The 15,831-nt window shown below is 38.7% G+C and overlaps 1 protein-coding gene across 5 annotated transcripts in view; it reads right to left on the bottom strand.

Annotated features, from left to right (window-relative positions):
• Positions 1-15,831, bottom strand: part of LOC124162308 (coronin-7) — a 70,698-nt gene that overhangs the window by 19,246 nt on the left and 35,621 nt on the right. For all 5 annotated transcript variants that reach the window (XM_046538796.1, XM_046538795.1, XM_046538797.1 and 2 more), the window contains 3 exons: positions 10,700-10,838; positions 5,539-5,745; positions 2,593-2,728 (listed from right to left, as the gene is read on the bottom strand). In XM_046538796.1, coding sequence (XP_046394752.1) covers positions 2,593-2,728; positions 5,539-5,745; positions 10,700-10,838 — 482 coding nt within the window. The remainder of the gene's footprint in view (positions 1-2,592; positions 2,729-5,538; positions 5,746-10,699; positions 10,839-15,831) is intronic.

Here is a 15,831-nt window from a genome sequence, read left to right as displayed (position 1 = left end):
TAAATAAAAAAAATATGGTGAACAACCCTATTGCAAGCCAGTTCAGATTTTGGCTATAAATCAGAACAACCATATTAGGACAATGTCAACAAAAAATGAGGTCTCTGAACTCATCTCTAACCAACTGGGAGAATTATTCATTCCATGATTAATCAATGAATTAATTAGACCTCTCCCATTCCAGCGATAACAAACAAAAGTAAAACATTTAAAGGGACATCTTAATCAAAAATATCAAAACACTTTTTAAGACTATTATTATTTCTCAATCAGCGAAGTTCAAACAATCACATCGCTAGTAAATATGCAATAATAATGCAATTTTGCTAAAAGGGGTCCCAGACAAATGGGTATAAAACTTTTTAATACGTTGCCTGCTGATCTCAAAAATGTTAATGATGATACTTTGTTTAAAAATAAGTTGAAAAAACTCTATCAAGAAAAATGTATTATTCAGTTGAGGAATATCTAGATGATGCTCTTTAACATTTCAATGTAAATATGTATATAGGGTAATATACTGTTTATTATGTTGGTATCTTTATGTATATATTGTATGACTTGACATGCCTTATATCTGGGACATTATTTAATGCACAAGATCGCTCGGCAAATAAAATAATAATAATAATGATAATAATAATAATAATATAGACACAAGCTGAAACAATTACAGTAGACTCTCGTTGATACAAACAATGTTATTATGAAGTTCTCTTATTACGAAGCAATTTGTTAGTCCCGACAAAAAGGCCTGTCCAATCTATAGTAAAAGAAACGTTATAATGAAATTTTCGTTATCACAAAATTACTATTCTCAGTCCCAGTCCCGGCAGTTACAAAATGAACTTTATTACGAAGTTCTGTGAAAAGCAATGGCTTTTAGGAGGATATACAGTATGTTATCATCATTGATCTACATTTAAGTTCTCTTCTCGCACTGCGTCCAAGAGCGTCAATTTTGGCTCCTTCTTCAATTGGAGATACAGTTCACTCCCGATTATCCGGACTAATGATGGGGAGGGACGGCACGAATAATCGGAAAACACGGATAACCCAAACTTTCACTTAAATGTCTTGCAATGTTCATTATTTACGTAGAACAAACAATAAATTATTATTTATTCTGTTATTTTAGAATGCTTCCTGTACTCAATTAGAGCTTTCTTCGCTAGTTCGCGATATTTTTAGCAGCGATAACATGGTTGTACTCGTATTATTAATGCTCCATTAAAGGCCTGGTTTCGCAAACCACACATCCGTGGCTGCGTGATCACAGATACAAAAAAGTGGTTTGGACGAATGCTTCAAAATCACTGATCGACGTCAGAAACTACACTGTCAGGCACCACGTCACGTAGTCGCGTCTAGCTCAAGTTGCCCGGGTTGCAACTGCTGCGGGACGTGTTTCCGTGATCACGGAGAGCGGTTGCACACTGAGAAGCTTGGAAAAGAGAAACACGGTACCCTGTGAATGCAGCTAGCGCACGATCGCTTCCGTTTTACGAATGGGGATTCTGACGGATATAATAAGCCCAGTATATCCTAGCATTAACAGAGCAATCCCAATGACTTTGTGTCTGATTTTATTTTTTTCAATAAAGATCGCGAAAAAAAAATTGAGCGAGAGTGAAAATCATGCACGGATAATCCACATCCTGGATAAAGTGCAGCCGGATAATGGGGAGTCTGCTGTACTTCAATATGCACGCAACATAATATAATAAGCTTAATTCCTGTGGAATATAGTGATCCACTCAATAACGCTCATAATTGGACGTACAGTTTGTCCCCTTCCTACGCATATTGGATTTACAAACTTTCAGAGTTACGAACATACGAAAAATTCAAACACACCCGAAATTTCAAATTTGGCACCTTCGGAATTTGCTGATGCGACACGACGTGGCATAGAGTAACTCGCACTTTGGGTACAATCTGAACGAAGCATCATTCAATCCGGTGTGAAGTCAGGGACTGTTCAGCGTTTCGCCCATTCTCTCTTCCCCCCGACAGCGATTTTTTTTTTTGCTACGGCTATGTTGCAAGCTAGATCAGTTCGTCACAATCGTGAGTTAATGCAATATTGTGATGCAGTGTTGCATTCTGCAGGATAACCACTCTCCTTGACGCCTTGTATAGGTTTATTAACTTACGAGCAAGGTCTCGGAAAGCATCTTCTTCGTATATCGAGGTCTTGCGCATAATTTAATCGCGTATATTATACACTTGACTCTGAAGATTTAAGTGCGGGAGATTGAAGAGACAAAAATTTTGACAGAGTATGTTTTCATTTTCTTTCGATGATTCCAGAAAGAAACTTTCTTACGAACTTCGTTATTAGGTACCTCCGGTTTTTCGGTCCTGTGAACTTCGCAATAACGAGAGTCTACTGTATTGATGAATGAATATTACCATGATTGTTACCACACTTATTCAACTAAAACAAATGAAATCGAAACCAATTATTAAAGATTCATTGATTACTTTATAAAAATAGTATTCATTCAAGAATATACTTTTTTAACTTTATATAATTTAAGTAATAACTACACAATGTAGAAAACTGATTTCCCCGATGTGAATACATACAATTTTCCATCCCCTCAGGTTTGAGATTTATTCTCTTGGGCTGCCTATTCAGGCCACGGAACCACTCCTCACTTGTTAACGTAGGACTCCATGTAACTTTGGTAGGAGGAAAAAGATCATCTTGAAAATAGTCAACCTGTAAGACAAAATAGAACATTAACAGAGCATAATACTTAACATCTAGTAAAGAATTTATTTACCTATAAGTAAAAACATTAGCTAGAGAGCACATAAAATGAATCATCATACAAGAGAGCTGATATTTAAAGGTGAAATGCCTCTGTTAAGATCTTATTTTAGCTTTAATATCCAAATACAGTCACTCCTGTTTTGCCCAAAATTTCAGAGAAAAAAATTAAAGCGGGATTATAAATGAGCAATAGAGATTTGAGTTACTAATAAGGCAACCAGGACATCACCTTCAGGGTGTACTGAATGGTGGCCAACATTTGATATTGACATTTTCCAAGCCTACTTGAATTTGTTTTATGGTCCATTGGCAACCTATGAGTTTTGTGATTAAGTACAGTGGCACCGAATCCATGGGGCCTGAGGGGGCCCGAGCCCCCTCAAAAATTCATTATGGGAGTGAGGAAAAAATGTGTCAGGCTTGTCGATTTTCGCCGGAGTGTTCTGATATCGAGATTCGAGTTATCAGGGTTCTAACATTGATCATAAGACTTCTAAAAAGCTTTAAAAACTTAAAACTCACTACTTATAAAATTTCCAGGGGCAATATCCCCGGTTTGGGCCACCCCAATATTTTTTGTAAGTCGCCGCCTGATTAAGTAGTTAGCAGTTGTTAAGAGGAGAGTAACCTATTTCTGCATCCTAAAATCCACATGTTTCAAACAAATGATTTCAAGATTACAAAGTGCACATATATTATGATTCTTCTATTATTTCTGTAACTTATGGGACTATACCAAAAATTTTGCAAACCCCTTCTGCCTCTGCGCATTATTTGAGTTGAAAGTAATTATGCCATTGCACTTGCAATGCATATATGTATGTTTCAAAATTTTACTTTTTCCCAGCATATATGCTTTACAAATTGTTGCACTACTTTTTTGTCCAAGAGGAATTTTCTAATATTATTTAAGCCATTTTTTAAATGAGAAAACTTCTATTTTTTATGACAAACTGAATACATATACAGCAGACTCCTGATTATCTGGCTACGGAATTACAGCATTAATGCTAGGATACACCGGGCTTATTATTTCCCTCAGAATCCCCTTCGTAAAACGGAAAAGATCACGCACTATCTGCATTCACGGGAGCACCTTGTTCCTGTTTTCCAAGCCTCGCAGGGTGCGACCTTGATCACGGATACACGTCGCGCAGCAGTTGCAACCCGGGCAACTTGTGCGAGACACGACTACGTGACGTGGTGCCTGACAGTGTAGTTTCCTACGTCGAGCAGTGGTTTTGAAGCGTTCGTCCAGACCACTTTTCTGTATCCGTGATCATAGAGCCACGGATGTGTGGTTTTCGAAACCAGGCCATAAGGGGAGCATTAATAATATGAGTACAACCATGTTATCGCCGATATGAAGTGAAACACTTTGCACTTTCCACATAAAAAAAATTTATTACACTAGAGTCGACATGTTTCGCTGCACTGCAGCATTATCAAGACTCTCGAAACATGTCGACTCTAGTGTAATAAATTTTTTTTAATGTGGAAAGTGCAAAGTGTTTCACTTCATATCTCATAATGGATCTCCACAAAGTATCTGCCTCATCCATCCAATGCATGTTATCGCCGCTAAAAAGATCGCGAACTGGCAAAGAAAGCTCTCATTGAGTACGGGAAGCATTCTAAAATAACAGAATAAATGCATAAATAATAATATATTGTTTGTTCTACGTAAATTATGAACATTGCAAGACATTTAAGTGAAAGTTTGGGTTATCCGTGTTTTCAGATTATTCATGCCGTCCCTCACCATCATTAGTCCAGATAATCAGGAGTGTACTGCATGTGACAAAATTATGCATCAAAATCAACAATTTATTTGGAGAAATTTGCAAACTTTATTTATCGTAATTATTTGCCTTTACAATTTGAGTTATAATTATTATCACAACATTATCTTTGTTCTCAGAGAATCTGATTCACACAAAATAAGATAAAATCAACATGGAAGGATATGGATCTCTAAAGATAACAGGCCAAATTCCAGAATGCTGCTCAAGTATTTATTCAGACTGAAACTAAACTAGGTTGCCACATTAGTATTGCGGTACCTCTCTCAAGTCCCAACTCAAATTGAGTCACCAAGTTCCAAGATGTTCACAGCAACTGCCTCACTTTTTAAAATGAAATATCTCCCATAAAAATACTTTCACACGTGATATTGTACTGCCGTATTTCACCTTCACAATACCATACGTCCACTACTTACGAACATTCAACTTACATACTTTCAGCGATACAAACATTCAAATAAAGCGTGCCCGAAATATCGAATTTGGTGCCTTTGCGATTGGCTGATGAAGTATGGTGTGAAATAAAGGAACTCGCCCTTTGGGCACAGTCTGAACCAAGTATCAACAAATGAGTTGATGCAAAATTGTAATGCAGTGTCGCATTCTGCAGGATAACTACACTTTTTCATGCCTTGCTCAAGTTTTTCAACTTATCAACAAGGTCTCAGAACACATCTGGCTTGCAAGTCAAGTCCAATGGTAGTTTTTTCCGAGCAGGAGACCATAAATGAGAATAGTTTTTGTAAATGCATTATTTTTTATTTTTTCCACAGTTAATTTAGCTCAAGTGAGTTGAGTTGAAGATAATGTTATAGCTCGGTCAAACTCAACTTGAGTTTGAAATGTAAATGACGAAGGTAGCGTAATGGCTCAAGATTGAGTCAGGTTCTGGAATGCGGCCTTAGAGAGGAAGAAAATAAAACAAACTGCAGCAAAATCAATTAAACTTACCTTGAGTCTTGGCACAGTGAAAGAAATAGGCTCAATGGTGTTGTTGGTGAGCCTTAAGGCTTTGGCAAATTCTACACCTTGGATGTCACAGGCACTCTTGGGTAGGAACGACAGTCCTTGGTGCAAACCAGAGCAACGATGATGGCTCAAGGGGCAGAGGTATGGGGCCTCTGCCGCTACTTCGAATGCATATATGGTCCAATCACCCTGTCATTCAAAGAAAGAAAATGTCCAACATTAAATGTACCAGTTAATTACAGCAAATTTTAAAGAGAAAAAGTGAAGAGATATAAAATTTATTATAAAATGAAAAAATTTGTTGTTCAGTCAGTTTGAGACATAGAGCTTAGGTAGAATATGTGTAAGAATTCCAGGACAAGCCACTGTGATATCTTTACAGAGTCACCCACAATGCACATATTGTGCAAAAAATCCACAGAGAAAAATTCATTCGCCTAGACCAGGATTTGGACCTGGATCCCCCGACTTCTGGTCAAGTGCTTTAGCTACCGAGGCATCATTCTCCCTGAGGAAATTGGAGGACTAAACCGGACAAGGTGGTATGGACTGCTGAGCATATGATGCCACAAAAGAATCCTGGTCAAAGGGAGTGATTTTTTCTCTGTGGATTTTTTGCACAATTTGTGCATTAAGGGTGACTGTAAAGATATCATTGTGGCTAGTCCAGGTATTCTTAAATTCGTCAAGAGCGACCGCCTCTATGTGGTCAAAGTTCGGGCTTTGCTCTCCGGCTGTGATGCTGTGCACACGAATTGGACTGCTCGTGGCATCATATGCTCAGCAGTCCATACCACCTAGTTTGGTATAGTCCACTAATTACCATAGGTAGAATGACGCCTCGGTAGCTTAATTGGCTAATGTACTCCACCGGAAATTGGGGGATCCGGGTTCGGATCCTGGTCAAGGCGAATGGTTTTTATCTCAGTGGATTTTATGCAAAATCAGAGCTTAGGTAGGCTCACCCTGGTTCCCAATAATTTTGAGGAGAGGAAGAAACTTTGAAAAAACCTCACACCCTGAGGATATCAAAATTCTCTTGCAATAAACAATCTCTATACAAAAAGTCCACAACAGCATAGATGAAACAGCTGGTAACTATTTTTAAACTGTGACCCAAGTTCAAGAACATCTCTGGATCAGTGCTTTGACCTAATATGGTTCATAACTGTGAAAAAATAAGCAGAAAAATCATGAATGGCAACCACAACCAACAGGATGTGCTATATACATTTTGTCAATGCCTGAAGGGTATCCCATTCAAGTTATATTGCTAAGAGTAGCTGTTCAGCAAACTTTAAGGCTGACCAGTGAAAATTTTCCATACCATAAGGTTTTTAGTTTTAGAGAAAAATTATATCTGACAAGTGAGTACATTGTGTAGACAGTACATTGTGACAAGTGAGACATTGTGAGTAAACACCATATATTTTATTCGATTAATGATAAAATCTTTGAATTCCCTGCTATATTATAAGTTTTTTTTGTGGAAATTATACACATCTGTACAAAGGTGCTTTGTTATTTAAAAACTTACATAAGGCTAAGATTGCACATGCTGACAGCCATAAATCTACGTGACTTATCTCATCATTAGGACCGAGTAAAAAAGAGACAATTATCACAAATACATGATTTTACATAAATATTTAGGGAGACTCAGAGGGGCATCACTGACAGGAATTCTTTTCGCACAAAATTATAGCATTGCTAAAAGAACCAGCACGCACCTTGAATTTCCCTTCAAAATCTGAGTGCCACTATTCTGGAACAATTTACAGTAAACTCTCGATTATACGAAGCAGGATATTACAAAGTTTTCGTTTATACGAAGTGAAATTGTGGTCCCGACGAAAAGCCTATGGTAAATACATGGCACTTTTCAATAATACGAAATGTTTTGAAATTACGAACCTCAGGCTCGGTCCCCAGGAGCAAATGGCATTCGTTTATACGAAATACGGCGAAAAATTTGTCAATAAAACTATTTATTCCAGCGAAAGCAGAAAGAAATCAGTGCTTCTGACTGTGGTGCACCAAAGTGTGAAATCTTAAATGATAGTGCAACTTTGAAGGGAAAGGGTTCGCCAAAAAACTAACGGTAGGGATTGAGGAGAAGTAGGAGTTCAGTAAAAATATTGTGGGTGACACTATTTTCCTTTTTACGTGCATACTCATAACTATCGCGTCGACAATACTTTGTAGTTTAACATGTGAGGAAGGTTGCACGGGATATTTCTTACACTCCCAATAAAACCCTACATATTTGAATCATACTAAGAAAATTCTACTAAGTCCATAAAATTGCTCAAATTTCAATGTTCTTGCCTTTAAATACGCAAATTCGTGACACCACTTTTCAAATAAACAATTTGGAAACATGAGGAAGGAAGTGAATTAAGTCACTCAATGATAGAATAAATATTTTTCATTTTAGAAGTAGCATTACATTTTAGAGGGGGGGAAAGAGTCGCAGAAATACTGCTGTTGTCAACGACTTGGTGGGGAGTAGTAGTATATGTAGTAGTAAGAATGTCAGTTGATATAATACGTACTTTACACACGAGCCGATATTAAGGGCAAAATGGCTCCTCTATTGCGAAATGTAACGGGGATTCAACGATTCTATGCATTAAGATTTCACAAAATTACCTTGCTATCTATCCACGAAAGAGGCTGGCTGGCTGTCTTCCATCCTGGAAGCGCTGAATCGTAAGATATGGGCTTGAACTAAATTCATGAGAGAATGTGCGAAGGGCTTCAGTCGGTGCCTAGCGAGTGTCTAAGCAGCAAACAGTGGAGTAGAAACAGCGGACATACATGACAGCAGTGAAGACTAAGATGAAAGTGAGGAGGAGTATCTTAAATATTGGGCTCATTTACCACTAATTTATTTTGCAGGGTACTCGTAATGAAGAAGCACTTCCAACTCCAACCATGAACTTTCTTATAGCACTCCTACCCGTTCCCCCATTCCGAGAGATCTTTCTTTTTAAAACCTTTGTTTACTCTATCCTACGGCCTTTTGCTGATATTCCTGACACCCAACTTACGCATCCCAAACCCCCCTCCTAGCATTTCTCTCGTCCCCTAGCATTTCCCGGTGATGACCTTGAGTGCGTCGTAAAAAAACACGGCCCCCAAACGTAATCTCAGGCAAGGCTGAAGGCCCTTTACCCAACCCTCCTCCTCCCACCTACTGCACCTCTCTTTATCCTGTCCCCACTTCCTCAACCAGGCAGCACCTATCCCACTCTTATTTACCCCACCCCGTAGGAATGCTCTCTGACTGTGGAAGTGCATGGTTCATCACTACCGGCAATGGGGATAAGTTTCTATCTGGAGAGAGGCTGGAGAAATATTTTTCATTGTCGGGGAAATGAAGAGGAAAACTTTGTTATCCGCATTCTTTTTATTGGCTACAACACGTGTTTTGTCATTTCTTGACATATTTTTAGTCTGTTCTTGCTCGCATGAGACTTGGCAGATTAGCATGCCCTCCCAATCCGTTCACGCAAAGATACCTGTTACCTGCCTCGCCAATTCCGTAATTGACCCTAATCATTTTAGGCAAGTTAGGAAGCACGAATCGCGCATTGGGGAAAACTAAACGAAACACCAACTTTTTTTAATCTATTATTTTACGTTCATGGGATTAAAAATTAGCAAATTGCTAAATATTTCAAAAGATTGAGCCAAAACCTGACGTCAGTCTAAAATTATGAGCTTATATTCAGGTTTTGCTAACCCACTATGAACACGGTCAACAAACTTAAATTGAAATGCATCATGTTTTGGGCTGATTATTTTCTTAATAACATATATTTAAAATTTTACGATTCTGGTTTAGTTTCGTGAACTCTACAAAATTATATCTTAATACGTTGCCCTTCTTTAGTTTTAGGTTTTTATTCTTCACCGTGTTTTAAAATGATGCTATGTAACGCTGGTATAGAAAAAAGATTTTTTAGTGCTAGCACTGGAAATATGCGCCAGCATACGGAAATAAATATTAGCGTGGAAGGCAGAAAGAAAAAAACTAAATCATGATCGAATTGAATTCTTCTTGGATTTCTGCCTGGGTAAGGCATCGTCTAACTCTCCCAAAAAGGCCCGTCTAACTCTCAGCCAATGATTCAATCGAATCCATTGTCATCAATGCCATTCATACCTACCGGGTGTGAGGTGCTGCGATTATAAAATTGTCTCTCTCCTTCTCCGCAGACTTTCAATGGAAATTAGTTATTTGCTTTGTCCTTTCCACTCTACTATTTATTTTACGATAATGGCGCGACTAATTTTTAGTGCTAACATCAAGAAAATCTTTTCTCTATACTAATGAAACTTAGCATAATTTTCAATACGACGGATAAAGAATCACGAAAACTAAATGAAGTTAAGGTACAGGTTTTTCAGTATCATTTTTTGGAATTCACGCCAGGAACCAATACTTAAACCTAAATATGTTGACAAATGATAATACGTATGTTTTAGGAAAAATATGAATGTGGATAATAAGGTATGGGACTCTTTACTTCCCCCGATAATGGAAGATGCTTCCTCAGCTTTTTGCCAAAAGGAGCCTGTCGGTATGAAAGAAGGACTTAAAATATAAACATGGCACCTCACTCCCGGCATCAACGGCATTGATGACGAATTAAAAGTAACACATTTTAACGTCTGCAAAGAGAATGGAGCACGGCAGCCGGACGGATCCCGAAAAGAATTGACCTACTTCAAATATTCGCCTGTAGAAAATCATATCCTGCGTGATTTATGATCGTAGCTTAATCACAATAAAGATAACTAATTTGAAAGAATACGTTCGTAATGTAAACGCCATAATACACAGCATCACAAATAGTGGTTAGGCAGGCTGCCATTAAAATTTTGTAGGCACTGGAAACAAACACCTATCTTATGCACAGATAATAGTTGCTTTTTGCTACAAACCACGAAATTCTTAGATTAAATTCTTGAACAAAAATTTTCAATACGTTATTTGATTGCATTTTCTAAAATAGATGGGGATTTCTTTTGCGCTAAGATCATTGATATTCAACTTGTAAGAATGGGAAGTTTTGGGTCCTACGGTCCTATAGTACACCAAATTTTCACAGAAAATCAAGGTTATTTATCTTACCTTTCCCGTGAGGAAAAGTGTAGATGAATCTTCATCATAAAAAGGAATAAGAATCGCAGGAGAGACATCCAAGCTGACAGTATTGAGGGGTGTTGCAAGGTCGTTTGCTTTGAAAACTGTAATCTGTCGCTCAGAAACTCTGAAAAAAAATATACTCCATTAATCAAATTGCCATGAAAAAATAAATTCACCCACAAATGGGCATGCACATCATATACAAAAAACAGCAAATCAAGAATTAGAAATTACGAATTAAATCTCAGAATTTATATTTTTCATTAAAAATAGGGGAGTCCACGGCATCATTTATTGAATGCTCGAATAACATTTCCACATATGCTACTTGCTTTTTTTCAATATCCATCTTTTCCCCACACCGCTTCATATTGAATTGTTTCTAAAATTCGGAAGATGCAGTTTGCTCAAAGATATTATAGCTATAACATCAACAAAATATTTAAAAATACATCCTTGCCAGCACATTTTCTGTTGATATTTTAATGGAAAAAATTGATAGGCAACTATAATTTAGAAGGTTGGAGCAATCGCAGAAGACAATTAGTAGGGATGAGTTTGCCTTTGAGAGCAGTTTAATTTTTAAAAATTCACCAATAGTTAATTGGCATAAGGATTACATGCAATGGGCTTATAAAAATTTTGGAGCAATCCTTTGACAAAATTCTGACGAAAACATCAAACTCAAATTTAGACAAAAATATTGATCATGTAACAATCATCGCCCACACGCTAACTAAAAATGTAACAAACGTAACAGCTGCCGTGAATGCAAAAGCAGCAATGAAAGTGCTATCACTCATGACGTCACCTATCGATAGGAAAATTCAGGTCCAGCTAAAGGTTGTGAGTGCGAAAATGGAGGGAGCAGGGTGGTAGGGAAGTGAAGAAGTGTCTGATTTTTTGCCAGAGTTAACGAAAACTTCACCGGTTACTGCTCTTCCAATCACAGGCTTAAGGTCTATGTGTCGTCATGACACACGGACCAATTATAGGGTGGTTTCCTATTATTTTTTTATTGCCTAAACAAAAGATTATTACTCCTGGAGTACGAATTTCATGCTTTTAGATTTTTAAGTGACGATATCTATTTTTCATGATTAAATGAAAAGTGAAAATTTTCAAGCGCGCGAAAACGTGACGGCTAAGTATGAATGCTGGGAAAATCCCGTGTGACGTCATTCTTTCCCGCTGGCACCGTGTGAGGATACCTTGGTGCGAGGCTATGAGCACCAATGTGATGCACTATGCTAGCAAGTAGCAGTATACCCTGCTAGCAGGTACCGCTTGGCTTAAATAAGGATTATTAATACCGTATCAAACGAAGGAAACTTTCCAACCAAAGGCAGTTTTAATAGGTGATTATTAAGAGATGTTTCCCTGAGCTCCGTGCCTCGTGCATGCATTGGAAATCTCAGACAATGTAAAACTATAATATACTTCGAATTGTTCCTCGACGAGGTAAATAACATAAAAATACCCCAGGTTGGGCAGAATCACAGGACACAAAAAAAAGATAAAAAACACTCACAGTACTAAATTTACGGTGGCTTATATCTACCTTCCTCAGAGTTAGGTAGGAGACTGTAGGTAAAGGATGAAAGATAGCTGAGGGAAGGGGAAATAGTGGGGAGGTAGGGTCCAAAAAGGGGGGGAAAGAGTGTGCTGAGGCAATTAAGGGATTACAGTGGAACTTGGTTAGTACGTTTCTGAAGGGACCACGAAAAATGAACGTACTAACCAGGAAAACGTACTAACGAGGAAAGTAAATAATAGCAGTCGGGGTTATTGCAATCAGTGAAAAAGTCGTCATAATTACAATTACTATCGGTAGTTCTCATAGGATCGCCTTCCTGAACTCTTTTCACATTTAAAATCAAGAAAATGAGCGCTACCATGAAAAACAATACCATGTGAATAAAAATCGCAATTTTTCATGGACATCCCGGAGATTCCATGATTACGGCGTCTATCTCCCGTGATTTATCCTATATATATTTACAGAACGAGGACGAGTGAAGCTCAGACAAGCGAAGACAAGTCATTTTTCTTTCTCACAGCGTACTCGGAGAATATAACAACAACCCGGAGTAAGTCAACTGGTTTTTTAAACATCATAAAAATTGGGCAAAATTGTATTGACTTTCAAATTACGGCAACAGCCGTAGACATTCGCTTCTGGAATTATACAATTTCGATTGTAAAATCGATCGATATATCGACTGATGACACGCAAGATTATTAGATTACGACGTAATTACAAGAAAATTTTATATTAAACAGTTGAAATTTACTTTCAAAATTTGTCTAATGTCGTCTGCTTTCGTTCCGAGATCAAGTATTTTTAAGCTAAGCTTCGCGTGGAGATCCAGAGGATCGTCTGCTCCCGCAACAGTAGTCAAGTAAATACGCACGATGTCGAGTTTATGGAGCAGCACTGCTTTAGATAATGTGGGAATTGTCTAATACCGTTAAGACTCATTTCATCATCATGATAACTCGTGCAATAGCAACAATTGCCCACTCACGAACTTGGTGCGCAGCAGTGGGCACTCCCATGGCAACAGAAGGTGAGGAGCTCGGGGTGGGGAAAATTGGGGCTTCTTATTGGCTGTAGTTTTTCATAGTCAGACATTCCCGAAAAATGGCCGCATTTTATTATTCAGCACGTCACAAGAATTCAGAAATGCATTTGGATAAATTACGGTAGAAGAAAGAGATGTGGAATGAATGGAAGAATGTTAATGGCTAATAATAATAAATTAAATCATGAATTCAGACGCTTGCGACCCTTAAGAAGACACTAGAGAACGAATTGCGGGTTGCGTCACGGCAAGCAATTGAGCGTACTAACCAGGAAAGCGCAATTTTTTCAAACGTACTAACCAAATTCTTTTACCTGTATTTTGTTCGGATGGTACCGGGACCGAGGGAAATCGCCGTACTAAAGAGGAAAACGTACTAAGGAGGAACGTACTAACCAAGTTCCACTGTATATTTAATATTTAAGCCGGGAGGAAGAAATGCTTTAAATAGCCATATGCATGCTAATTCGATGGAATTAAGTTTGAGTGGGTGGTATGTGGGGGGGAAAGGGAGGCCAAAACTGATACACTGTAACAATCATTGAATTGACGCCAATGAGTGGCCACATGTTTCGCCACCGGGAGGGATGCAAAGCGAGAGGAAGTGCATGATGCCCTGTGGTTGTTGATCCTTAGGTTAAGGGGAGTTGAGGATTTGTCTATATAAAAGGAGGGACAGTGTTGACATTGAATAAGATGAACTACATTCTTGGAAGAACAGGAGGCCGCAGGGGGTGCTGGTAGATAGGAGACAAGATGACTAGGGATAGAAGGAGGGGCAAAAATTGGGCAGGTCTTGCATCTAGGATGACCACAGGGCAAAGGTGTACTATTGGGAGTAGTGGGTGCCTTATGTAAGGGGTTCATTGAGCGGAATAAATCTGAAAGGTTTGCTGGTCATCTGAATGTGATAGCAGGGGGTTTGGTAAAAAGATTGGCTGTCGACTTATTATTTTTTAGAATAGGGAAAAGGTCTTTAAGGATAGATTGCAGGGATTGTATTCCAGGAAAGTAAGTGGTGCAGAGGGAAAGGTCATGTGGTTTGTTTCTATTGCAACGTTCTGGGGGGCATCTGTGTTTTGAGAATTTTTTTATACAGGAGGGACTCTGGGTAGCCTCTCTGGAGGAGGGAATGGTGAAGGTTGTGAAGAAAATTATTCAGGGCATCAGGATTATTACAAATACGGTGGCCTCGAATGGAAAGGGAATAGGGAAGGGAGCGTTTAGCGTGGGAAGGATGACAACTGCTAAAATGAAGGTACTGCTGCTTATTTGTGGGTTTTACATGGACAGAGGTGAGAAATTTGTTATTGACAAGAGAGATATTGACATCAAGGAAGGTAACCTGGGCATTAGAAATGGTTGAGGTGAAAGAAAGAGAGGATGAGGAATTGAGAGTAGCAATAAAATTGTTGAGGGAATCATTACTATGTGGCCATAGGAGGAATATGTCACCAATAAATCTGAGCCAAAGGAGGGGTTTCAATGGATATTGGGAAAGGAAAATTTGTTCAAAATGGCCTAGGTAGAGGTTTGCGTAAGAGGGACTGAATCTACTACCCATTGAGCAACCTTTGATTTGTAAATAATGCTCATTGTTAAATGAGAACGAATTGTGCGTTAGGACGATATTAGCTAGGCCTAAAAGGAAGTTGGTGCTAGGGGTATGAGGAGCTGGGCATTGGGAAAGGAAGTGGTGGAGGGAGGAAAGACCTTCAGAATGAGGAATGGATGTGTAGAGAGAAGTGACATCTATGGTGACCATTGTAATTTGGGTGTCAGGAGGAATTGGAGTGGATTGGAGACGGTCTAAGAAGTTGTAAGTATCTTTGATATGGGATGGTAGAGACAAAACTAGCGGTTTGGAGGTAATTGTCAATGGATGCTGATATTCTTTCTGTGGGTGAGTTGTAAGATGAGACAAACGGACGGCCAGGGTGGTTGGGTTTATGTATTTTTGGCAAAATGTAAAAATGTGGAGAACGTGGGTTTGGGGGGGAAAGGATGGAGATGTCAGACGAAGAGAGGCCTTCCAGTGGGGCATGTTCCTCAAGAAAAGACTTGATATTTTCCTGGAAGGTGGGGTTAGGGTCATGAGGCATGAGTGTGTATGAGGAGGTATCTGCCAGTTGTCTTGCAGCTTCCTTAATGTAGCCAGAAGTGTTCAAGAGAACTATTGTGGATCCTTTGTCAGCTGAGGTTATGACTATTTCAGGATTGTGGATGAGTTTTCGGAGGGCAATGTTTTCTGATTGAGAAAGGTTGGGTATGGGCTGAAGAGATTTTAGGAAAGAATGGTTGCAGACTTTTGAAAGCAGCAGATCTATGAAAATTTCAATTGGGTGGCTGGGTGGGAGAGGTTTAGGTTCATGGGTCGAGGGTGGTCGAAACCTGGAAAGGGCACTATGGAGAGGATTTGGAGTATTTAGTTCTTTCTGTGTATCCCAAAAGGTTTTTCACCTTAGATTTCTGCAAAATTGCATAATATCCGTGACTAAGGGGACATGGTGCACTTTAGGGGTGTTTGGTTTC

This window comes from Ischnura elegans, chromosome 7, assembly GCF_921293095.1.
Source record: "Ischnura elegans chromosome 7, ioIscEleg1.1, whole genome shotgun sequence".
Lineage (NCBI taxonomy): Eukaryota > Metazoa > Arthropoda > Insecta > Odonata > Coenagrionidae > Ischnura > Ischnura elegans.
The sequence above is the reverse complement of the archived record's forward strand: the minus strand, read 5'-3'. Positions and strand labels throughout refer to the sequence as shown.